The sequence below is a fragment of the Crocuta crocuta genome, unplaced genomic scaffold, assembly GCF_008692635.1.
Source record: "Crocuta crocuta isolate KB4526 unplaced genomic scaffold, BGI_CrCroc_1.0 scaffold25, whole genome shotgun sequence".
NCBI lineage: Eukaryota > Metazoa > Chordata > Mammalia > Carnivora > Hyaenidae > Crocuta > Crocuta crocuta.
In genome coordinates this window covers 17276496-17303403 of record NW_027532015.1, presented here as the reverse complement: position 1 = coordinate 17303403, position 26908 = coordinate 17276496, and the positions used below count along the sequence as shown (strand labels likewise).

Sequence of the window (26908 nt, the reverse complement as noted above, 5' to 3'; positions counted from 1 at the left end):
GCTTTACTCATCAGATTCTTTTCTAGTTGCAACAGAGTTGGTAGTGGTAGATAAACGGTGGGAGGCCTCCATCATGGCTTCTGATTGCTTAATGTTGACTACTGTTCAATTGCAGATATGTTGCTTACATCAAACCCTTGGATTTTGGACAAATCCTCTTAATCCAGAGCAAAAAAATAGCTAGTTTCTTCACTTTTACCAGCTCCCCAGCAGAAATCTGGCTACAGTGACTAAGAAAAGAGCCACCGTGGGTCATTTTGTCCCTAAAGTTAAGTCCACAGGTAATCCTTATCGAGGTGCAGTGGAGCGATGCACTCTTACTCATAACATACCCTAGTTCCCAGGAAATGATACTGAATGAGCATTCTACTCAGTGATCAGACTGACTTAGGTCTTAGGGTCTTTTGGAAGCAACCCAGAGGCTTAACTCTTGGGAAACCAGGAAGTCATACCAGCTCTGGTCTTCCCTGCTGTCCCAGACCCTCATGGGAGTTCTTAGACTTATGTTTTTTAATATTAACATGCCTAGGAGTTACTTGACGATCTTGTTAAATAACAAATTCTGCCTCAGTAGATCTAGGGTAGGGTCTGCGATTCTTTCTTACAAGCTCCCAGGTGATGCCAACACTGCTGGTCTGTGAACTTGAGCGGCTAGGTGCTAACCTGTTGATTTTGTCTTATTTGTACATTGGAATCATTGGAGAGCTTTGAAATTACTGATGCATAAGATCTCACCTCCAAACTCGGATTTCATTGGTGTGAGGTATTATGTGGGCAGTGGGGTTTTTAAACGCTCCCCCGATGTTTCTCAGGTGTGGTCAAGTTTGAGAGCCTCTGGGTTTAGACATTATCATCCCAGCAGCCCAGGATGTCACTTTTGCATAAAGCCTTACTATTCTTATTCTTCCTTTTCTGCATCAGAATCACTTTGCAAAAAAAAAAAAAAAAAAAACCCACCCAACTCTCTACTTGGGTCTTAACAGCTCATTGTGACTACAAATCTCAAGTAGGTTCAACTCTCTTGGGTTAATTAACTCTTCCAGCAGACTATTTCAAACCTTCTCTCTCCTCAAACCTTCAAAGCTTCCCCCCCCCAATTCTGCACAAAACTCCTCCTCATGGGTGGGGGTGGGGGGAGGAAGCAAAAAGAAAGACTGAAAAAAAATGCTTCATCTTCACACCATACCCATATTCTCTGCCTTCTCCTCTCATGTCCTGGGTCCAGGCCTCGTACTTACTTAGTAAATCCACTCTGGAAACAGCTTTCTTTGCGCCTGAGTCCCCAGTTCCCTACTCTTCTGGATTATTCTCCTTGTCATATGTCATGCTGTAATAGTCCCATCACCAGAAGAGCCTCTAGAGCCCATTTTCCAGTTGCTGCCTTCTTTCTCTACTTGTCCCTTCAGGTCTGTGGAATAGCCTCACCAGATTCCTGGTTTGTCTTGCTGGGGCTTCTCACCTGGGTCTGAAAACAGTTGAATCCTTCCTCTTTTATTTTCTTTAAGATTATTTATTTATTTATTTTGAGAGGGAGAGAAAGGGAGGGGCAAAGAGAGAGAGAGAAAATCCCAAGCAGGCTCCACACTGTCAGCACAGAACCTAATATGGGGCTCGAACTCATGAACTGTGAGATTATGCCCTAAGCCAAAATCAGGAGTCTGGTGCTTAACTAACTGAGCCACCCAGGTGCCCAGGCACTGCCCGTTTCTTAAAATATTTGGCTCCACTTCACTTCCTTGACCTGGGTCGCTCTGCTTCACACCACTCCCCACACACGCACTTACTCTCACCTCTTCACATGCTCTCTGCCTCCTCTTTTCTGCATGCTCCTCTCTTCAGGTTGTGACCCTCCACTGTTACCTCCTGAGCAAGGCCTGCCCTGAACTTCACTTAAATGAGCCATTACTACCCATCCCCAGAGCCTTCTGCATCAGCTGACTCTGATTTTTTTTTATTATTATTACCTGACATACTATATAGTTACAGGATTTTGTCAGTTTATTTATCAGGTAGCTCATCCAGTAATAATACTAATCCCACAAGGGCAGGAACTTTTTTTTCTACTCTCTGCCCAGAATGTGAACATGTCTAACACATAGTAGACACTCAGTGAATATGTGTTAACTAAATGGATGTTCCTGAGACCATTCTCCAGTTCCCCTTAGAACTCTTATTTTTTAATGTTTATTTATTTTTGAGAGAGAGAGACAGCACGAGCAGGGAAGGGGCAGAGAGAGAGGAAGACAGAGTCCTAAGCAAGCTCAAGGCTCTGAGCAGTCAGCACAGAGCCCGATGCAGGGCTCGAACTCACGAGGCCTGTGATCATGACCTGAGCCAAAGTCGGATGCTCAACCGACTGAGCTACCCAGACAAGGAGTTCATGTATCCTCATGAACCCACAAGCTATTCCTACCTTAGTTCATAGCACTAGTGTTCTTCTGCGGTGAATTTGCATATATCCTCTGCCTCTGTGCTCACAAGTCTACAAATGTGCTTCCTGTCCCGAAGGAGTAACTGTTCCAAGAGCTTTAGTTCTTTTTTTAAAAAAGCTCCCTATTTCTTTAAAAATACATAATTGCTGCCTCTCCTGAGATATTTTTACATTGTATCCCTAGAGGAGGAATTCCAGCTGATGGCCCAGTGCAGGGCAGAGGCCCCTAGACAGTCTGGCTCCAATTTATGCTCTGTGCTAACATGGCTAATAGGCATTAGTATTTTGATATAGAGAAGTGCCGTACTTGATCCTGACTTGGTTAAATACTGGTAACATCTGGCTTAGAATCATGCATTTAAGGGCCAAGAGTTATTCATTGTCTTCATCCTCTCTCTCTCTCTCCCCTCTGCCTTTCTCTCTCTCTCCCCTCTGCCTTTCTCTCTCTCTCCCTCTTTCCATTAAAATGTCTTGGGAATAGTTTAAGTATTTTAATAGAGCAGTACACTGAGTAAATTGGCTGTAGACACTTGGAACCTACTGGAACTGTTATATATGTATAATATGTATCAGAGCTTCCACAAAACCCTGTGAGTGCCCTTATTATCCTGCTTTCCCCCACTCTCTCCAAGTTTTCTCCATCACTTCATTTCAGACCCTAAACTCAACACGCACCACAGTTAAACTTAAAAAAGGCAGTAACTCTTGATTCATAAGGTGCCCATAATTCCACAAACATCTAATGAAAATGAGCAAACATCTCTGTATAAAACTTGGGTTCAGTCCAGAAGTATGTTTAACTCTCCAGTGCCTGATAAAACCATGGAATTGCTGGCTCTGGCAGCCCATTCATGGTAGTCTGGCAAACCAGAGCGTCCCCGCCATTACAAAGACCTTGGTAAGGCCACCTCCCCCAGATCACTGGTCATCTTTCCTGCATCCTTACATCTGGGAGTTCCTTAGCTAGAAAAACGCGGTACTGTAATCTGTTTAGGGTTAGCTGTCCCAGTGACTTGGTAAGCTGTGGGGGGCAAGGGTGGGAAGCTCGATATTTGAAAATAGCCCTCACTAAACATTCTCTTAGAAACAAGATCAACACTTCTTACAGACATGGTTTTCCTTGGCCTGTGGCATGACTATCCCTAGCCCATCTGTGCCAAGCCTTTGGCATGGCTGACGCAACACCCCACTTTCAACAGGCCTTGTTCTCTGGAAACCTTAGTAAAATATAGCTCGCTCACACTCTGGCCAACCTCAAACTTAAACTTTCCCAGTGAACAAATGATAGTTTGCCAAAATGCTTACTAAGTCCTGGCCCTACTAGAGTGTGATGTGGAATGGCCACAGCCTGAAACCCAATGCAACAGCCCCTTCTCATGCCGTGGGCTTGCATTCCAGGGGAGTGCTCAAGTCAAGTTTTCATCATACCATACGCTCTGCTTACTTGTTGGAGAATTCATGTTGGTTTTTTAAAAATCGTATTTGCATGCTTATCAGATGCACAAAATGCATTCTTCATGGATTCTCCTATCATGGGTAGCATAGAGAGTCATGTACTTCAGAGTGTGGAATCAATGAAAGTAACAATTAAAGAGGAACAGTATGTTTTCTCCCAGCCTCATAAATCTGATCTATAACTACAAAGAATGTGAGACATGAATATAAGAAATTCAGTAATTTCATTTAAAACTTAAGAAAGAAAAATTGCCAAATCATAGGAGAAGAATTTAACCAACCTAGTCTCCAGAAGGAAAATCTTTTAAATAGGCCATTTCTGAATCCCTATCTGAAATATATATCTTTAGGGCAGTAAGCATCAGACACATAATGGAGTAGTGTGGAGTTCCATTTTATTGTCTTGCATCAGCGAACATTCCTCAAAAGCAGAGAGCGTCACTAATGGAATTATATGTTTTCATGCTATAATTACATTTGATTTTTCCTGATATTTCTATAGACTTTTTGTTCATAGTCCCATGACTAGACAGAATATTTACAAGTTTTCCATCCTCAGCCTCTCCACCCTACCCCAAAAGAGAGAGACAGAGACTAGAAGTAGGAATTTCCAAACAGAAAAAGACAAATGTATAGTTTGAAAAATAACTCAGCCTTCAGGGGTTTTCTTTCAACAACAAAAGCTATGAACAACCACAAAAGAAATAAGGAAAAAGAAGAATTTTATACTTGAAGGTAGCAGCAAGACATCCTTCCGAGTTTCGAAACTCTTCGAGACACGAACTGGACACTCCCTATATCTGTTTTTGTCCTTGAATGTGTATTTGTTGGATCAAATGGAACTTACTTTGGTCTTTGAGTATACTGTTCCAAACAGTCCTGTCATGGAAGACAAATGAATCTAGCAGTCATATCTGACTTGACTGGAGGACACCATATCAGGATGCCATCAAGTATGTAAACGACAGACATCTGTTTTTGAGAGGAGAGTCTCTAACTATGAAATCCACAGAAATCTCCAAGGAAGAGATGCAAACGATTAAGAAATTGTGTTGACATCCAGTACATTCTTACTGTCCTAGCTTCATCTTCTCCCACATCAAGGCTCTGCTCAGCACACCTCAGTGACCTCTTTCTTAGCACTCAATTCCTATTCTCTAGATTTTAATCACTACAGAATATGAAGATGACACTCACTTCAAATATGTTTACTCTAGGGTTTCCTCCTTGAAGCATTATGGGAAGGAGTATAGGCAGAAAATTGGTTGTTACAGAGTCGGAGTGGAATGAGGAAGAACTTCTGCTGCTCGGTGGAGGATGGTTAGGGGTGTATGTGACTCTGGCGTGGCCTGTTGGGTTGCACATCCTTATCATAAATTGAAGTCAAGTTAGCATTAATTTCCCCAGGTTTAAATACATTTTTTGAAATGCCATTTATTAGAACATTGAAAACACAAGTTTGGTTCTCTCCCCTCAGATCCCTACAGTCTGGCTCCTGGCCCAGCCACTCAACCCAAATCACCCTCTAAAGTCTTCCAAAATAACTTCTCAGCCAAAACCAACAGTATCCTTCTAGACTTGTCAGCTTTATTCGAAACCATATTCTTCTCCCTGTTAATACCCATTCTGGCCTCAAATTCTGAGGATTTGTCCCTTCCAGGTTTTTGTTTTCTGTGTCTCCAGAGTCGTCCCCAGCCTATAGCCGTTCTCTTTTAGAGATCATTGCAATCTCGATCATTTCATTTTTTTTTTTTCAAGCACAATGTTTGTGCATGAATTACTCCCTAGCTCTAGCTCTAAATTCTCCTTACTTTCTAAAGTCTTCCACCTCCGATGCCAGGCTTTCAACTGTAGTTAATCATGGGAAAGTACCAGCTGTGGTCTAGGGGCTGAGCTCCTTGCTGCTATGTAATATCTTGGTTTCTGTAAACAAGAATTAAGTCACTTGCCTCCTTACTAACCCCTTACTTTCATTAAACTCCTAAATGTATATAGTTTCTACTTAGATTACTTTTACTAAGTTAATGTTCTTTTAGTTATCCTTGACCCTACCCTCTTCATCTCTAGTCAGATACAGGTTAGACCAAACCATATGCATATTCACATAAATATTGCCTGTAGATCAAATGTAATTAATATTTAAGAGATGGTTTTACCATGTTCCACCCCCTCTTCCTGGCCCACCTTCAGACGACATTGTCTGCTCCAGCCCTACAGACATCTGGAAGTCCTTCTTTTCTCCCTTTCCTGCTTATTACCTGTTATTCTTAAAGAGATGCCCTTTCCTCTCCTGTGCAAGTCTGCTCCATTCTTCAGTATCCCATCCAGATATCTTTCTCCAAGGAGTATGTGTAAACTGGGTCCTATAAATTAGCTTGGTTCCTTCCTCCTTCTCAGGTACATAGAGATATATGTGAAAATATATTCTGGGTTGTCATCATGTGTGTATAAATTCCTGTAAATTCACAAACATATCTGTACATTTAGTGTGGCTTGGATTATCCTTTGGAAAGTTACCTTTTTAGATGATAATTGGAAATATTTTGAATCCTAGGTTAAAATCCATACAATCTACCCACCCCTACCACCCACAACAATATGCACTTAAAACATTCTTAATAACCAGTTACTGAAAATTTACCTCGTTGTATGTATTTTTTTCTTTTCAGGATCCCCCCATGGCTGTAACCCTTGGACTCCGAATGGAGGAAATGATTTTTAATCTTGCTGATACACATTTATTTTTTAATGATTTAGAGGTAAGAACTGTAAAAGGTAGGAACAGTTGTATCCGTCCGTTAAAATGTTTCACTGGTTTCTATATGTGCAGGTAACTTCAAGAAATCTAAAAGAAATATATTAGCTCAAGAGAATAGTGACGTTTCTGTCAAGAGGAAAATGTATATACAAATATAAAAAGCTAAATTGCATTAATTAATTATACCTATGTACTGGCACATGTTTAAAACAAAAATATCTCAGAAGGGATTGCTGTCCCACACCATACAACCCATTTGGTACCTTTCCAACCAGCATGTGCTTTTCCAGAATACTAACCAGGGTACTATTTAGGTTAATTGCTGGACAGCAGCAATCATAGATATTAAGTTTTGTAGATCATCTGAAGCCTAATTTTAGACAACATTTTTGTTCCTTATTTCCTCCCCATCTGGATAAAATGGTGCTAGGGCTATTTACATATCACATCTGACTGGTTTCATCGCATTTATTTTTTTTCTTTTTCTCATTTATCTTTTCATTCCCAATCTCGAAGGGAAAGTAAAACCAACAATAACAAAATGAAAGTACTCCCCCACCCCACCCTGCCTCCTCAATAGCCTCAAGATAGCTGAATAAGTACTGTAATGAGATATATAATCTGAGTGCTGCTGATCTAATTTATTAGGCATTCAGATGGTAAAATTTGAAGTAACTGCATAGTTGGTCACTGAGCAGAAGTACTTCTCAGTCATGCGCAACTACGCTGAAATATTTTTAAGTGACATATTTACATTTATATTTTATCTCACGCTTTCACAATGAAATAAAAATATCTACAATCATATTCTCGATGGAGAGGGAGATGATTATTGCCAAAACACCCCTTGTACAGACGTTTTCTATTGGATTTTCCATTAGTGAAATAATAATCTTTGAAATAAATATGTTTATCACATTATTTTTATCAAGGAAAACCGTAGGGTGCACAAGCATAAAAATCACGTGTAAGGTTACCTGCTAGCTAAGTGATAAAACTGGGATTCGAAATGCAGGCATCTCTTGGGGCACCTGGGTGGCTCAGTTGGTTGGGTGGCAGACTTCGGCTCAGGTCATGATCTCACGGCTCATGGGTTTGAGCCCTGCGTCAGGCTCTGTGCGGACAGCCAGCTCAGAGCCTGGAGCCTGTTTCAGATTCTGTATCTCCCTCTCTCTCTGACCCTCCCTTTCTCATGCTGTCTGTCTCAGAAATAAATAAAATGTTAAAAAATTTTAAAAAAAGAAGAAGAAACTGTGGAGTCTCTGACTCCAGAGCACATATTTCTACCCTCATGCCATGCAGAAGTGTGTGAGAAAGAAAAGCTAAATTATTCAGTGCCTTAAATAAATTTTAAAAATTGACAAGGTCTTAAATCCAGTCTTAGCTACATTCGAGGCATAAGAGTAAAAATTACGTTTTATAGTATATCCCATAAATGTATGTGCTGGAAATCTGGGTAGTGTCATTTTTTTTGGTGGTGTTTTCTCTGCAGTGAGTCACTGTTTTTACTGGATAATAAAATTACTGTCTGTTTAAAGAGATTTTATTTGTTTTCTTTAATGACCAGTATGAAAGATCAGTGCTCCTAGGCAAGTTTTCCAGTTATAGATAATAAGAAAAAATAATCACCTCTCTAAAACTGATTTAAATTAATCCTTCCACTTATTAGTAGTGTAGTATACAGAATGACTTTATATATACATTATAATAGAAAACACATTTTAATCTTTGGAACTTGAATTTTAAATAAGGTGATAACTTTCAGGTTGATTTTTCTGTTGGTTAAAATGGAGGAGTCTCATTTTTTTAAAACAAAATTCTACAATTACTCATCTTTTTAAACCTGTAAATACCAAAATAAAAGAAAGAAAATTTTATGTAGTTTTATTCAATATTTAGAGTTTTATTCCTTTCATTAATTATTTTTTACTAGAAATAAATGCAATAAATGACCTTTTTAGCTTTTTAGTGGCACATTAGAAGCCAGATGGAATAAATTTACCACCCAACTTTTAACAGAATACTAAAGTAAGAAAGCGAAAGTAGCATGTGATGAATTTGAGAATACTTTTAGCACATTTGACATGAATGTTGGCATATCAGAAGCATGTGGTCATCTGTGGTGCTTTAAGAATTTTTATTTTGGATTATATACTATATAAAATATATTTTTAAAATACCCGGCAGGATCTCTGGTAAAAATAGTAACTGAGAAAATACTGGTATTGACTTTCCCTTCTGATTACAGCTTTTTAGTCATGTTTTAAACTGTGACAAAAACTCCACTTGACTCCAGCACTGCATCTTAGTTAGTGTCCAACAGTCCCTCATCAGTGAACTGATTGAGTATCTGCATATACATCGATTAAATTCTCATACATGTGCACTGACCTACACATCACACCTACGCATGTACATCCAGATGAAATGCCCAAGGAAACCCAAAGGCTTATAAACAAACATGAAAACAAAATCTAAACAGTAACTTTTAAGATCATTCAGTGCCGTTACATATATATTCGCTCTCCTGCTGCATCATATTTTGAAACTCAACTTTACTCTCACCCAATTTTTTATTTCAGCATACCTCTTGTAAGCAACCATTGTCATGGGCTACGTAACTGGTGTTAAGCTATTTCTGCTTCTGCTAACAAAGAGGCGAATTCCTCAAGAGTCATTCCATCATTAGCCTATTAAGGGTTTTTTTTTTTTTTCCTGGTGTATTTATTCTCTCAGGGTTTCTTTTCTTAACCCAGAAATCTAATTTGAGACTCAAATCCTTCAGTAGATACTATAACATATGTAGTGACAGCTGCTCTCACATAATTCCTTAAAAGATACAAATTTAAATCCTAATAGACACTTCTCTACATCCTGCCCAACTGCAGAGAAGGCAAAGGCAGTTTGCCTCCTCTTAAGAAGAGAAATGCTCTCTGTTGAAATAAAATGTTATTTCAGTTAGAATAACTTCCAGAAAGGAAGGCAACAGGGAGTTCAAGTTCACAAAAGTGAGAGAAGACTGCTGGGTCGATTGTAACTGATAAAGATCATTGGCAAATTTGTGGTCACCTTGTAAGACAAAAATAAAGAAATTAACATTAGCATCAATTATTGCAAATGTCTGAGTCCTTAGACTGAAATTTGTTTGAAGCCAAGCATTACAGTGTTTTTAGTATTTCAGGTTTTGGTCAAAATAATTCTTGCACAATTCCTCTGAGTGAAAACTAATTGAAGAACAATTATTTAGAATTTTCTAAAAATGTAAGTGATTGAAGTTCAGGTTTCTTTCACTGGACTGTAATCCTCAGGCAAGAGTCCAGAGTCAACAGGCATAGTTAACTAGGCATGAATTTAAAGAGAAGTTCCATTTGGAAAAATCTCAAACATAACTTCAGATATGAAGCTCATGGCCCAATAAGTTTGGGATGTGATGTCCTCAGGAGTAAAAAATAAATTTAGGGGCAAAATGTGTAAATTAATCATGTGAGTTAATACTTGAAATGTCAGAGGAATTTCTCCACAAATTAGGATGAGAAGGTATTAAATATAGAAATAACTTCCAAATAGAAGTAACAGAGTGATTTGTAAGGATTTCCCCCACTCTTTTGGATATTTATTTATTTATTACAGTATATTATGAGGGGATGGAAATTTTTTACATGATGAAAGATTTTGGAACTTCAGTAGAATGAATAGCTTTACGTGATGCCGTTTTGATAGTGATTTAGTTCACTCTTCATACTTCCCAAGAATGTCACCATCTCTAAGTAAGAAGAGTCTTGTCTGGAACTACTTTGCTGCCTCCATGTTTGGGGAGAACTTTATTTACAGTTTTCATGCTAATAATGAAATCTTCCCACCCGTTCCTTTAGAGCCCAGTCCAATAGCCACTACTGTTGCTTTGAGTACTGTTCCCTAAGATTTTTCTGGAAGCATACTGCCTCTGTTGGTTAAAGTTTGAGCTGTACTCTTTTCAACCTATACTCAGTCAAAATGGGGAAACCCCCTTCCAAAGGTCTATCCCACCCTGAGTCCTGAAACCTTAGTTTGTACCCCATACTCTCTCCTCCCCTCCACTCTTGATATAATATCTACTTACAGTCCTTATAGCATCTGGAATATTAGTTTTAATATAATTGAAACTTTGTTTTAGAAAATTTAAATGATTGTGGTAATTTGGTCAAGAACTGTCATTTTATCTGGACATATGCCATTTAGTCAGCCAATAGTTGCTGAATGATTACTGTGTGTCAGATTGTGCTTTAAATGGGAGTATATCCAGGTGGCCCAAACACCCCTCTTGGGAGCCTTCTAGTCAGATTAACTTTTTGGAGCCCTTCCTTACCTATGAATGGTGGTAAACCCATAATTTATGTAAATCATATGAACCTTCAATTTACCTGGATTTTCAAGTTATGTACTAAAATTGTATTGATTGGGCTAGTTTTATATTTTACATCTTTTTAAAATATGTTTAATGTTTATTTATTTTTGAGAGAGGGAGAGAGAGAGAGAGAGCATGAGTTGGGGAGGAGTAGGGAAGGGGACATAGAATCCGAAGCAGGCTCCAGGCTCTGAGCTGTCAGCACAGAGCCCAAATGCAGGGCTCGAACTCATGAACCATGAGGTCATGATCTGAGCCAAAGTTGGATGCTTAACCAACAGAGCCACCCAGGCACCCCTATATTTTATATTTTAAAAGAAGCCTGAGTCCATTAGTTCGCCCCCAGACTGTAATAGGATCTAATATATTCAGTATAGAAAACTGGAGATGAGATATTAAATATTTCAGTACCAGATACTTCCCATGTCCTTTAATGATTATAAACAGTAGCTGAAAACCCCTTGTTTGGTGTGGCATCTTATTGCCAAGTTAATAATTTTTAAAAATTGATTTTGAATAGTACGTACCATGTATATAATCAGCATCTGTGAGAATGACTGAAATAATTTGAGGAGAGAAAAAGAGCCCAAAAGACCAAACTATACCTAAAGTTCATAAGTACTCGGTATTTTAAATGCCCTAGCCAAATTCCACCTTCAGATCACATGCTGTTTCACTGGAACTTTGCGGATAATTTGAAGATAGAATAGGATTCTTAGAACAGCAAAGCAATTACTATTTGTTCTGAGAACACTAACTTGAGTCAGGTCAATTATATGGGCAGATTTACCTCAACTTTATTTTCCTCTGAGTTTGTAGCACATTGGAGATGTTAAATCTTTGTTATTTCCCTTTTATTTGTAAGTATTTTCAGCTTAAAGATTTCAAACCTTGAACAAAAGGTAGAAAAAGGAAATGTCGACTTCTATGGTTATTAGCATTTTTTCAGTGTTGAAAGACAAGGACTTTTAAAATAACATCAGCATGGTTCTTTCCAGGTACCGCTGGCCCAGTCATAGACTGGAAGTCACAGAAGTCTCACAGGGCACCATAAACATCAGGCCCCTCTGTTGCTCAAGAAAGAGCAAATAATAGTAACCACTTGAGGTTCGGACCAAGCAAGTTCTGTGTATCTAGCGTTATTCCCATACTTAAGTATGCACAACGGAAATGGCTGAAAGTGGACACCAGTCATTCCTATAAAGATACAAAAGATAATTTGTGAACCATAATTTCAAGATTAAAATTTTTTAACTGCTCTAAAGAAACCCGCATGGCATGTTGTTTTCCTACCAGTTTTGATGGCACGCTTCTGGGTTTAGAATAGAAACGATGCCATTCCCCAGGCTGGCAGTGGGATGGGTGGGCAAGTGCTGCCACCTTCTGGCCGTAGCCTGGTCAAATGGAAAGATGGAAAAACCCTCCAGCTCCTCACGGACAGCATTTGAAAAACAAATAACCTTTCCAATGTTTTTAACAGGAGTGTGATCAAGTTCATATAGATGATGTTTCCTCTGATGATAATGGGCAAGATTTAAGGTAAGCCATGCCTTTCAGTATGCTATTTCCTACAGAAATTCAGCTACGGAGTTTTGCACATGTAATTATTTCTTTTTAATGTATTTTGGGTGTTACAGTACCTACAGTTTTGCAACTGATGGCTTCCATGCAGCTGCAAGTAGTGCAAACCTTTGTTTGCCAACAGGTGTAAGAGGAGGGGTTGACTGGATGAGGAAGTTGGCTTTTCGTTACAGAAGAGTAAAAGAATTATACAACACCTACAAGAACAATGTTGGAGGTATGTGTGGCTCTTTAACTCTAATAAAGACACTGTAGAGAGATGTAGGGTTTAAACTGTAATGCCAGGTTCCACGTTTAGAGATTCCTCTACTCTAAGATAAATTACCGAGAGCTCGTGCTGAACTACACAGAGTCAGAATTTTAAGTCCCTTAGAGTTAGTAGCAGAAAAAAATGTTAAGTGCAAAGTAAAATGTGCAGCTCTGCCAAAGGAGTTGGGAATTCTTCAGGCCCAGGTGCTTGGTTAAGATTTATAGGAGGGCATTTAGTTTACCCGTCATCAGCAGGCACTATTAGTGAAAACCAGACAGAGGAACTAATTGAGGCAGCAGGAAGACCTGTCTAAAAGCAAGGACTCGTCATTAGAGCACAGTTTTTAGTCATCATTACCTTTCTGGAATCCTTTAGAAATAAATACCAACAGTGCTTTAAGTCATTTCAGACTTAAGGCTATATTTTTTAATTGCATGTTATCTGACAGTATATCTTTTCCATGCATAGTATTAAATGTGATTATCATGTTGTTATTGTTGCTTAGTTCATTTATTTTGAAAGAGAGAGTGAACATGACTAGGGGAGGGCAGAGAGAGAGAGAGAGAAAGAAAGAGAGAATGCTAAGAAGTCTCTGCACTGTCAGCACAGAGCCCAATGTGGGGCTCGAACCCGTGAACCCTGAGATTAAGACCTGAGCCAAAATCAAGTTGGATGTTTAACTGAATGAGCCATCCAGGCACCCCATCATGGTTTTTAAATGTTCAGATACCTTGTAGGTTATATCTAAACCATTTTATTTTCATCCATATATACGGGTGATATTACAACCTGTGACCTCAAAACTAAAATCTTGGATATATTTCTTGATAAAATAAACCACGATTATTTCTATTGTTATGATCAAATATATAGGCCAGCAAGATTCTAAGATTAGCTAAGAAGACAGAAATTTTTTCTCCCAGGGTTTGTTCTCTCTCTCTCTCTCTCTCTCCCTCTTTCTCTCTCTTCCCCCTCTCTCTCTCTCTTTTTAAAGGATGGATGGTTGAGGAGCTTAAATCAGAATCTCATACTGAATGATAGCTATATATAATTATGCATACTATACAGATATATATTTATATACGTATTATAGAATACAATACAGTAAGTAACATTTTCATCTATAGTATATATTATTACACACACCGCACACGTCATGAGGGTAGGGCTGTGTGTCTGTTCGTTGTGTATCCCCAGTGTCCAACTAGCCTTAGGTGCATAATAGATGCTTAGTACATACTCAGTAGCTACAAGAGAACAAAGAAAACATGTAGAACCATAATCAGTTCTCATGTTATTATTATTGATGTTACAACCAAAAGGGGTCTTAGAAATGAGAAATCTTTGGGACGTCTGGGTGGCTCAGTCAGTTAGCATCTACCTTCACCTCTGGTGGTGATCTCATGGCTCATGAGTTCAAGCTTAGTGTGGGGCTCTGTGCTGACAGTTCAGAGCCTGGAACCTGCCTCAGATTCTGTGTCTTCCTTTCTCTGCCCCTCCCCCATTTGTGCTCTGCCTCTCTTTCTCTCAAAATAAATAAACATTAAAAAAAAGAAGAAAAGAGAGGTGAGAAATAGGCCCTGCAGACTTCTGACTTGTCCAGGGTCCCAAGCAGACAACTGCAGTTTCCTAATTCACTCCAGTGCTCTGTGTAAGACACTTTTGTAAAATCAAAGAGTTTCTGATCAATTGTGGGCAATATGTTTAATTTTAAAGTAAACATTCCTTTGAGAAATCTGAAGTAATTTTTATCATGCAGGCATGACATTGTTTCCCTCATGAAGGGTAAACTAAAATCATTTAAAAATTAACAAGATTACTAGTAAATAGTATTATAGCTTTAAAAGTTTGATGACCTGCAAGTCCATTTTTTCTGAGCTAATCTGTTAGCATCTCTTTATTGAAATAAAAGGACAAATGAGTTGCTAGAAAATATAAATTTTGATTTGGAAAATCATCCACCTGTGTATGTGCTCCTGATATCCTGAAACACAATTTAAATAAGAAACTTATTTTTAGTGGATTTGCATGATCTTATTTTTTTTCATAAAAACAAGGGCTTTTTAAATAAAACAGATAGTCTGCCTACTTATATCAACATTAGTGCAGCTTTAACCATTGTTTATAACTCTGTCGTATGCCTCAGAATTCTAAATATAATTCTTGTCTTTTTAAAAAACACAGTATTTGTGATAGCTTCACTACTCTTAGTGACATATGATAATGTCATCAATACTGGTTAAAAGTGGTAATGATTGTGATTATTAAGAAGTGAAACATGTTCAGACAGCCAGAGTGTGTGAAGTTTGAATCCCTAGGCTAGTAAACCTCACCTTCTTCTCCAGACCTTTTTTTTTTTAATTTTGTTTTTAACATTCATTCTTGAGAGACAGAGCATGAGTGGAGGATAGGCAGAGAGGGGTGGGAGGGGAGACACAGAATCCAAAGCAGGCTCCAGGCTCCGAGCTGTCAGCACGGAGCCTGACGCAGGGCTCAAACCATGAACCGTGAGATTATGACCTGAGCTGAAGTCAGATGGTCAACTGACCGAGCCACCCAGGAGCCCCTCTCCAGATCTATTATATGACTGTCTTTTGGAATGGGACCCAGGCATGGGAATTGTCGCAGCTCCACACGTGACTGGTGTCCTCCATGCCAGATTCTAGGCTCAGTGGGTGCAGAGACCAGGATCCCCTTTTTCCCTGCTACATCCCCAGTGTTGGGCCCAGTACCTGAAACCTGAAGTTGTTCAGTAAATGTTTGTTGAATGAATGGATAATCAGTTCTGAAAGGAAGGATTAGTACTGATACCAATCAGTCACTCTTCATTTCTGATGTTATCTGGATCAGACAGAAGGGAGGCCAAAGCAGGTATTCCTGAAAATTTGTCATCTGTTGACTCTGCCTTGCTTTTCATTGTTGCAGGACTCCTTGGCCCAGCCAAGAGAGATGCGTGGTTGCAGTTAAGGGCAGAGATTGAAGGTCTGACAGACTCCTGGCTCACAAATGCACTTAAGTCATTATCAATTATTAGTACTAGGTAAGTGGTGTTGTTGCAGTTTGTCTATTTATTATGTTGAAGATATAGTTTTAATAGTACTATATATATATATTTTTTAATTTCTAGAGTATTTTAGAATGTGAAGGAACCTAAGAATATATTGAATCTAGTATTTTCAATGTATGTTGAGGGGGAGGTGCTGGGGGGTGGAGGCTGGAAGTTGCTCTTCTCAGAATAGCCAGGAGGTCCTTCCTCTTTACCCTTCTTTCTATACAACTACTGCTAATCTCCACAGGAGGGCCATGTGACTTGTATTGAAACAGGAGATGATGAAAAAAAATAATAAAACAATATAGTTTACATACAGAGTGCATATATTTAAATGTCTTAGGCCATTGTAGATAATACACATAATTTAAATGCAGCAAAATAGCAAGAGAAGGCTCTGTAAAGAACTTGTAACCTTTGTGTTGTTTGAACTAAACCATGAAATACTGACTTACTGGTATAGATAATAGAACTGAATCAACTTCTCACTGGTTGAGCACCATGTGCCATAAATGCTACCTAATAAAATAATACAAATCTGGAAAGTGATAGCTAGAGTGGGGATGAATCTTTGCACTATACTATTTCCTTCATTTTGCTTCTGAGTTGGTGGATAAATAGAAGCATGCTTATTAGCAATCCTGTCAGTAGCACAAAGAATATGTGGACCGAGGGCATCAGGATACAGAAAGCCTTGGCAGGGTCAAAGGGGAGTGGAGGGTTAGAGCATGGAAGTAAACATGCATGCAGGAAATCCTGCACGTGGCTCCTGGCCGCGACCCCAGCAGCAGCCACGTCCATGGTGGGAAGTGTGAGTGGGGAGGCAAGGGAGCTGTAGTGTCCCACGTCAGGCTGGGAAAACCAGAACACAGTACTGTGCTTAGTGCTGGGCACCACATTCCAGCAGGGTCTCGGACATATTTGAAACCCCTTGTTGGACCAGCAAAGTGTCCAGAAGGGTTTTCGGTTGTGGAAATCCCATGAAGAAAGGAACAGTCGGAGGGAGGAACCAAGGAGTTTAGTCTGAAGAAGAGTCTGACGTGGAACAAGATTACCGACTTCAATTGTTTGAGTTGTTCGGCCAAAAATAAACATCGCTCTCTGGTCTATAAAGGAGATTTAGGTGGAATGAGTAGGAATCCTAGGAAGGAAGGCTCTGGCTCTGTGTAAGCAAGAAATGCCTCACAGTTGAAACTGTTTTAAAATGGGACTTGCTGCCTTGTGGTCTCTGTAACTGGTGATGTGAGGATGAAAGGTCAGGGAAGCTGGGATGTGAGGACTCCTGAGTCCCTGAAATTGTGTGCAAAATGTAGTCGCATGTGCATTTCTCTGAGGAGGAGGTCAGTGGCTTTTACGGTTTTAAAAGAGTTCTCCGAGATAGTTAAAAACCAAGGTTATTACATAGTTATATAAATTATATATGTGTTACCTGTAATATGGAGAGATTATTATTAAACACATGGCCTTAAAGCAACTACAAGGGTATGTGATTTTCAGAAATAAAAATATTAACAAGGAAAAGAAGGGTAAAAATGAGTCATTGCACATTGAAGATTTAAATGCCATGAAACTTGCTAAGCTACCCACACGTGTGACGGTATTGGTAGTTTTTTTTTTTTTACAGAAGGTTAGGATATCAGAAAAACAGAAGCTTATACAAAATGGCGGAATTACAGATCACAGTCTTTAGCAAAGGTTGTCCCCTACAGCTCTGATTCCTCTCCTATGAGTATAGTCAATGGATGCAATCAAATGTGTAGGAAAATTGTCTGTGTAAGGCACGTTATTTATAATATTTAGAAATGAAACCCAGTGACTGAGTTACTGAGCCTCAGTTTAAAAAATTATGCCGGAGCCACATGTAGTCGTCACACATTCTGTCTTGGGGAAAGAGGACTAAGAGACAATATGACATAAATGAATAGGCTCAGGATATAAATAAGAGAAAAAAGTAGAATAAAAACATATATATGAAGTATGGTCCTAATGAGAAAATAAATCTGTACACAAATAGAAATTCTGTAGTAAACATGCAAAATGGAGAGAGTAGTTGCCATCTCTGTGTGGCTAAATAATGCTGTTCATGTTCTTCTTTATATTTGTTTGTATTTCACACAAGTATATACATGCAATATATGCAATGCTTGGAATTAAGAGTTACAATGCATTATAAATTAGATATAAACATATGCAGTGTTTGCCATTTATAAATATATGCAATGTATGCAATTTAAAAAAGAAATGATATAGGGGCACCTGGGTGGCTCAGTCAGTTAAGCGTCTGACTTTGGTTCAGGTTATGATCTCACAGTTCAAGGATTCATGCCCCGCATCGGGCTCTGTGCTGACAACTCAGAGCCTGGAGCCTGCTTCTGATTCTGTGTCTCCCTCTCTCTCTGCCCCTCCCCTGCTTCTGCTCTGTCTCTCAAAAAAAAATTGTTATTTTTTAATTTCTTTAATAAAAAATAAAAAAGAAATGATGTCACTTCAATTATCATACGGTCTAAGTGGCAAAGCGAGATTTCACATATTATTTCAATACAGTGATGTGTTTGCGTATTCTGCTTAATACTCTGCCATTACTTGGGAGTTTCTGATGACAGGCAGGCAACTCACCTTCCAGGTCTTTATTTCCTCATCAGCAAAATTAAGGATTGCTTATTTTATTAAACTCCTACCTCTAGAAGGCTTTGTTCCTTTAGCCCATATGAGTGATAATGTCATCATTTGTCTCCAAGAGTTAGAGCTTCTGTTACAAAATCAGGCTATCTGTGGAAATATTTTACAAATGAAAATGTTTTAAAAGGCTGTCATTATAAAGGTTTTATAATTGTTTTTGAATAAAATGTGGCTTTTCTTTACACGGAATATGCCTAAAGAACATAAAGCATGCTATTAAGCGTATCCATGAAGAGTGGGCATTCGGTTTGCTCTTCTGATTTGCTGTTGAAACCAAGCTTCTGATAATCAATCTAGAGAATTCTAGAGAATATTTTAGGGGCCCTAATGAATACGTATTTAAGGCCCATGCTACACAATACCAGGAGAGAAAGGTCTGGTATAGAAAGGCATTTTGAGTCCCAATTTCACGTGTGTGGTTTGAGCCTCTCAAAGCAGGATGCTTCAGTTTTCCCATAACCCAGAAGGAAGGACCACAGTCCATTCTTTCCAAATCTCTGCCTCATAGTTCCCACTCTCTAGGTATTTCCTTTATCTCCCTGCAGTATTACTGTGAAAGAAACAGCTGTAAATTGTAAAATGGGAGACTGTTACTCTCAAAGAGTAGGGCGTTTGTAGACAGATTAAAACTGGGCCCATTAAATTCAACCCTTTGTTGTTGTTGGAAAGGAGATTCAGAGTCTCCTCTTCTGGACTAAATAAGGGTCCTCTCATTCTTCTCCAGGATCCCCATCTGTCAGCCCCTTGACTGGGACACTGGGCTGTTTCTCAAGCAAAATCCAAAAACAACTTTTACCCATCCCATTACCTTCTTTCTGCCTATGTCCACTACTTTTCCAAGCTCTGAAAACCCTGAGCCATAGAGTCTTATCACCCTGAAAATTACCTCATCTGGATACTTGTAAAACTTAGAGCTAAGCCATCCCTCTGATAACCTTCCCATGATTGCCATTGGCTGAGGTAGGTATCCTTCTCTGAGGTTTCACAGGAGCCTGAGGAGATCTTTATTATAGAACATATTTCCTATTGCAGGTGTATGTTTACTCGTGTCTCTCCTATCTATCTGGGATGCCGGGCGGGGAACAAAAGTGTCACTCATCCATGACTTCTTTTTGCCTGTTTCCTTCCACTTCCCCCATCTTGGGATGTATTCCTCACACTGTCATGGTACCTGCCAGATAGCAGGCACTCCATAAATAACTGCTGATATCTAAAAGTTAGATGATCAGGACCCATTTATTATGCAATTGAAAGACTTCAGTGACAATTTAAATCTGTGCCATTCGAAATTACCTAGTATTGGAAAACAACTATGCATATTTCCTCCCTATCTTAGGAGTAACTGCGTAAATGTCTTGGTAACGACAACCCAACTGATCCCAGCACTCGCGAAGGTTCTACTCTATAGTTTAGGAGGTGCTTTCCCCATTGAGAATATTTACAGTGCAACTAAAATAGGTAAGACAATTGCTTCTAACTCTGTATGGAATGTGTTCACATCTGGGTTCGGGGGGATTTCCTTAATATGTCTCTCTGCATGATTCCCTCCTCCATCAGTTTCGCTATTAGACTATCAAGCAAGTTTGAATGGAGCACAAATAACAAAGTACACTGTGACCCAGTGTATGTATGCAAATTTTATGAAAACTGTTGCCCAGTGAAATTCTGAATTCAGTATCTGGACAATTATATTTGCTTATTTATGTGTTTGTATTTACATTTCATGACAACACATGTTTTCTGAATAATAGACAGTGTCTTTAGCCATTGTAGTTAATATCTTAATTAATATGGTATATGGTATTGCATCTTTGCACATGCAATAATCTAGATCTAAGATAAAATACTCTTTGACATACGTTACAGGGGAGTGCCACATGGACTAATGTAGCATCCTTCACTTCAGGAAAAAAAAATAATTTAATGAATTATAACTCATGAATGGCTAGACATCTGCATTTCCAAAAATGTTTGATAGTAACCAAAGAACCTGTTTGAACCAAAGCCTTGTTCATTTGCTTAATATCTATCTGCAGAGCCATCTTTGTGTTTTAACTGCCTTTCACAGACCAAGTCTCTAAGCAACTTTCAAAAACAGAACTTCCTAACTTCTGCCATCCTGAAAGAGTTCAAAGAAAACAGGTCATGTATTCCACCGGGTGTCAAGGAAATGCCTGGGGAAATAGGTTGTATAATGCGCCCTGAAGGTCAACAGACTTAGGTTCTGACACCTTGACAAGAGTTCAGAATCCTAAAGTCCCCTACCAAACATAACCTGTCCTGGGTCTCACCGAGTTTTGATATTGGCACAAGCAGAAGGAGCCCCTAGTTTCAGCTGTTCCAGGAGAGTCAAAGAGAGCCACACTTTCATAATGTCAAGTCCACCTTGTCACAGGCACCGCAGTTCAGAGCGCTGATCCCAATCCCAATTCATTTCTTACATAAATGTGTGTATTTATGCCAGCAGCCTTAATATATCACACTTTATCTTCCATTCTGACAAATCAAATAATTTGACACCAACATAAGCATTTCTTCTGGAAAGAATAATGTTCTTTTTTATGGGCCAAATTGTTCCTTATATTTCATCTGAAAAAAAATCATTTTTATTTTTCCCTTTAAGCTAGTATTTTTTGGAGTTCTGAATTATCAGATTAAGAAAAAGCAATGCAAAAAGAGCCATGACTGCATGAACATTCTGGGAATGAAATTCAGAGAGTTAGGCCAATGTTGTAAAATGAAGAACATCTAGAAATTCCACGATGTTATTCCCATAGTACAATCAGAGGTGATAGGTGTCACCAACGCTGTGGCCCAGTCACACAGCACCCTTAGTACGATTAATCTGAGCAGACTAGCTCCCAGCCACTTGAAGAAAGGAGTTTTTTGGTTTTTGGGTTTTTTTAATCAAGGTAAATCCACATCTTCGTATTTCCTCTTTCCTTGCAGATGAACCTTCGGCTTTTTTACAATAATATTTTTAGCTGACTTGTCTATACCACTTAAACTAGACAAAATTGATCCACAGGATTATAAACAAATAGATATTAAAACCCACAGCTGCTTTTAAAGTTGTTCCTGAATTCTTCTGCTGGTGTACAAGAAGCAAACATTTTCTCTGGGTCAAATGCTTAACCCTACCGACTTTTTTGGAGTGTGAGACACATTTGTTTAATCATTTGGTCTCAAGTGAAGACTTCCATTATTCAACCATATTGGTTGATTTCACAAACCCAGAGGCTGCAGGCTAGTTTAAGTGATTGATGTTGGAGAGAAATTAACCTAACACTTTATGAATCTTTAGGTTAATGAATGCAGTGGCTGGAAGAATAAGCAGTGCATTGTTTTGCAGGCAAGGAAAGCTGTTTTGAGCGTATAGTGTCCAGATTTGGCACTAACATAACTTATGTTGTGATTGGAGATGGCCGAGATGAGGAGCATGCCGCTAACCAGGTAACTTCACTCTGAACTTTATCTCATTTATCTTCCAGGGAAAGAAAGTTGCTTTGAACGAATAATGCAAAGGTTTGGCAGAAAAGTAGTGTATGTTGTAATTGGGGATGGTGTAGAAGAAGAACAGGCAGCAAAAAAGGTAACCCGTCTGAAACCATGTTGGTGTGATACCCCTCATGCAAGCTTTTGTGTTTGCATTCCTGTAGTGTGGCCCCATGGCAGCTTGACAAACGATTTACATTTATAGATGCCAAGCCGTAAGAGCATGAGAAGGCCGATACTTACATTCAAATAAACCATTTGGAGTCTAGCATTTTTTGCCTGAAATCTTACAGGAAACGTGGGGAAATTCAGTCAGATTTATTTATGCGTGTGTACGCAGCATGCACACAGATACAGTGATCATTAAGGAAGATGGGGGGAAGTGACCACCTTTAAATACATGAAGTTTCACCTGATACACAAGTTTAGTGAACTCCATAGAAATCGAATGAGTGACTCAGTTCTTCCCTTTTTGCTCCCCCATCTTTCATGCCATATGGTCCTTGTGAATGCCTTGTAGTAAGTGTGCTCCCTGGGGATACATGCTGAGGGTATTTTTAATAGCTGAAGAAAAAACTTGCTAGAGAATTTAATAAATGCAGTTGGAAGGACATGTATTATTCAGATCCTTTGGTGCCAGCTTGTCATAGCGACCCAGAGGCAGTATGCGTCATGCCTTCTAGAAGAGCGTTGTCTGTTTTAGTGAGACATTAGTACTTGATTAAAGCCAAGCAGCTGGCATCGAACATATTCAGGAGACCTCATAGGCCCTAGGTATTTAAATAAGCCCTTTCATCTGGCCCATATTTCTGAAGAAGAAATTAAGACAGATAGAAACCATTAAATAGTTGGCCCAAGATCCAAAGAGGAATGATACCAGGCTTTGTCCTAGACACCCAACTATCAGTCGCCACAGTACTGAGATCTAATTCTTCTTTTACTGAATGATTACAACGTATCTGTCATCCAGCCAGGATAGAAATCATAGACTTCATGAAATAAAGCAAAATGATAACTGCTATTTTTAAACAATAACACATTGGCTTATATCTTTTTACATAAAAAGAATGTTGTCATCCTGAGGAGATCTCAAATCATCATCTAAATTTTTTTTTAATGTTTATTTTTAAGAGATATAGACAGAGTATGAGTGAGGACGAGAGAGAGAGGAGAGAGGAGAAAGAGAGGAGAGAGAGAGGAGAGAGGAAGACATAGATTCTGAAACAGGCTCCAGGCTCTGAGCTGTTGGCACAGAGCCCGATGGGGGCTCAAACTTGGGAATGGCAAGATCATGATGCTTAACCGACTGAGCCGCCCAGGCGCCCCTCAAATCATCTAACAAAGCCTTCACTAAAACAGTTGTATGTGCTGGAGTGTTCACCTGATTTCTGTTTTCAAAAAAAAGAAGGGGGAGGGTTTAGGAAAATTTATAGCTCTACTAGAAAGATAAAAGACATGATTTATGTTTTAGATCATTCAACTCAAGCCAAGTGAAGAAAGAGAGAGCTTCTACTTTAGAAGATTTGGTGAAGTATTGGAAGCCACAATTGAAAAATCCCATGCTTTTCCATAACATTGGGAGTGTTAGTGCAGACTCTGACTCCCACAGAGCTCTCGGTGTCAGTTAGCAGTGTCCCTGACCCAAGACAGCACTGTGGGCCCCAGGATGTTCTGTAGAAGGCCAGGGATCCAGCCTTAAGAAATACAACTTTCAGTGCCAACTGCTACTTAGAATCCTTACAGTTGCACACAGTTGAAATAACTTCTGAGTTTGTCAATGGCCTGAGTCCATGTTGTTTTGATTTTTCATATTGGCCCCAGAATTGCACGCATCCAATCGTCCACGCAACCACTGCGGCAGACATTTTGCAAGTCTTTTAGCTTATGTGAAATTCACATCTGTCTAGGTCAGGGCTAATACAGTTCACTTTTCCAAACCAGTAATGTTATATGCCTTTGAAAATGAAGATATATAAAGTCTATACCGTTTACCCATGGTGTGAAAACAGGACTTGGGACAGCACTCCCTCTGCTTTACACCTGAAACTTCAGGGGGAAAAAAGCAGGAATCCAAGTGGATGAGAACCTTGGTTAGAATGCTACTTCCAAATGGTTGTTTATGTAGGTACAGTTTTGGTGATGGTGAAGGCTTATAGCTCTGTTTTGAAACACAGGTGGCTGGTTCTTCTGGTGTCCAGGATGCATGCTTTTCTTTGGATGTGGCTGTTATCGCATGCGCAGAAATACCAAGCACTATTTTGTTATTATAAATAGATCTGAGCTGAATGGAAAAACAAAAACTGTTACATTGGGTGAATATCTGTGCTTTCATTGGACCTAGAAACATGTTTTGTGTTGCAAATTTAAGAAGAAATTTCAAAGTTTAAGAATGTATAACCACACTCCCCTATAGGAATATGTAACATGAGCCGTTATTGTACTTTTCAGTTTTCTGGAAACTGCATTTAAAAAAAAAAAGTAAAGAGAGATAGGTAGAATTAATCTTAGTAATGTACTTTAACCCAATATACATAAACAATTATTGTATTGACGCCTAATATAATAATTACTAATGTGATGTTTATATTCTGTCTTTGAAATTCAGTATGCATTTTGAATAGGACTTGCCACATTTCACGTGCTCAGTAAATACATGGGTTGGTGGCTACTATATTGGACAGCAAAGAATTATAACAATAGTGATTATTAGTTTAATGTTTAACTTTTATAATAAAATATATTTTCCCTGTTTTATACATAAAGATATATATATTTCCATTATATATATGTGGACATATATTCCATACATATATATTCTATAAGATGGCAGCAGCCAAAAGTACAAGTAATGCTTGACTTTGTTAACTGCTATCATGCATTATTTCTTTGTTTTCATTATTTTCTATAATGGAGTATTTTCTGACATTGTTGTTCTAATCACACTTTTTCATGAAATTTACCACACATATACCATATCATGGTATATCTTTGGGGTGCCACAAACCATTGTAATGTCTAAGAATATTTTTCCCCACAAGAGCCCGTTTTTGTTCCCTCAAGTATATATTGCTCCCATTGTGAATGGATGCTGGCTGGAGTGCTGTCCCTCAGTCCCACACCAATGAATTAAGTCAGTGCTCCTGGCTTAAGTTATTACTTACCCGAGACAAGGAAGAAGATTGATTGTCCCTACATTGTTTCTTACCTTATATAGTCCAGATTCAAATTATCCTTTACATAGAAAAGGATTCACCCTCTTTCTGTCAAATACATGAAAAGCCTGGAACTTAGGAAGTTTATCATTTTTAAAATTTTGTTTCCAACTGAGAGGTGAACCCTAAGGAGTGTTGTGGTTAAAAATTGCTTCCCATCAGCCATGGAGGATTTTGATGCTTGGCCTGCTTACCCAGATGCTGATGTTGGTAATGATATTTACCAGAATAAATACAAAACTACTTCAGAAATCTCAGTATTTGCTTTTATAATTATTCAAATCCAGTTCAGATCTATTTCTCTCTTATTTTGATGATACGATATTGATGCTACCAAGCCTTCAAAATACAATCATGCCTCTCTTGAACGTGGATGAACCACACATTTTTGTGTGTACTGCTGCTTCATTGAGACAATAGTTATGATTTCTCTCCATTCCCTCCCCTTTTCTCCCCTGTCCCTCTGTCAACACACAGCACAACATGCCCTTTTGGAGGATATCAAGTCACTCAGACCTCTTGGCTCTGCATCAAGCACTGGAATTAGAGTATTTGTAACTGTGTTCTCTACCTGGAGATCCTTTTTTTCTTTTTTTTTTTTTTTATATTTCAAGTACACTGAATTTTTATGTGTGATTCAATGCCTCTGGCTTTACACATATAAATTGTCTTAAAGGATGAAATCATATTTGGAATGAAAATTCCAGAATGAAGAATTCAGATTGCTGAATGGAATTAAACTTTAGTGCTACAGAAAGGAAGCTCTATGGTCTTATATTTACAACACTTTAATGTTTAAAAAAAAAATCTGTGGAGGTTGCTGGGACACACCGAACAAGTCCTAACTGGAATTAACAGCTTTAGCAAAGAACTCTTACCCGGCAAAGCACCAACACATGCTCCGTCTGGCAAGGTGGTGTTCAACATTCCTCAAAATGGGAGACCTTCTCAGCCCTGAGGTTTGAATCTGACTTTAGCCTACCTAGCCCAGAAAATCTGAATTGGAATGCACTCAGACTGTATAAGGACAATCCTATCTAGACCTGTAATTTGTGTAAATTATTGATGAAAATAATTTACTGTGACTTTATTAGCAGCTGACTTTGAAAGTGGATGCAATTTTTCTTTCATTTGTTGGGGGGGTGGGAAATGGGAGTCTCATAATGATGTCTCTTTTTTAAGTTTGGCAAACAGAATGTTCATTCATACTGATGTGTTGTGCCTTAAAGACAAGACAGCGTTTGTGTGTTACAATGTAACTTTGGTTAAAATCTGTAGATAATGAAAAAAAAAAAAAAACCTTTGTGATCATTTTTAAGATGACCAAATTTAAAATTCAAGCTATCAAAGCTTAATACTGCATCAGCAAGAAACTGAGTATTTGCTGCAACAAGAAAACAATGATAATAAAGGAACGCTTGTGTTTTATTTGGGTTCTTAATAATTCCAGTAATTATATGAGGCAACTATTTGTGCATCCAACCACAAGCAGAAGGTTTGGGAAAGACTGTGGGACCTTTACGTAGAAAGTGAAATGTATGTTGAAGTCTCGAGTACCCTTTCTGCAGTTCTCCTGAGGAAAACTAAGCCATATTCGTGACTACCCACACCATT

General features: G+C 38.7%; 1 protein-coding gene across 2 annotated transcripts in view; it reads left to right on the top strand.

Annotated features, from left to right (window-relative positions):
• Positions 1-25852, top strand: part of EYA4 (EYA transcriptional coactivator and phosphatase 4) — a 263359-nt gene extending 237507 nt beyond the window's left edge. For both annotated transcript variants that reach the window (XM_077776010.1, XM_077776011.1), the window contains 7 exons: positions 6556-6645; positions 12509-12567; positions 12666-12826; positions 15785-15899; positions 19924-20045; positions 22079-22179; positions 25772-25852. In XM_077776010.1, coding sequence (XP_077632136.1) covers positions 6556-6645; positions 12509-12567; positions 12666-12826; positions 15785-15899; positions 19924-20045; positions 22079-22179; positions 25772-25852 — 729 coding nt within the window. The remainder of the gene's footprint in view (positions 1-6555; positions 6646-12508; positions 12568-12665; positions 12827-15784; positions 15900-19923; positions 20046-22078; positions 22180-25771) is intronic.
• The last annotated feature ends 1056 nt before the right edge of the window (positions 25853-26908 follow it).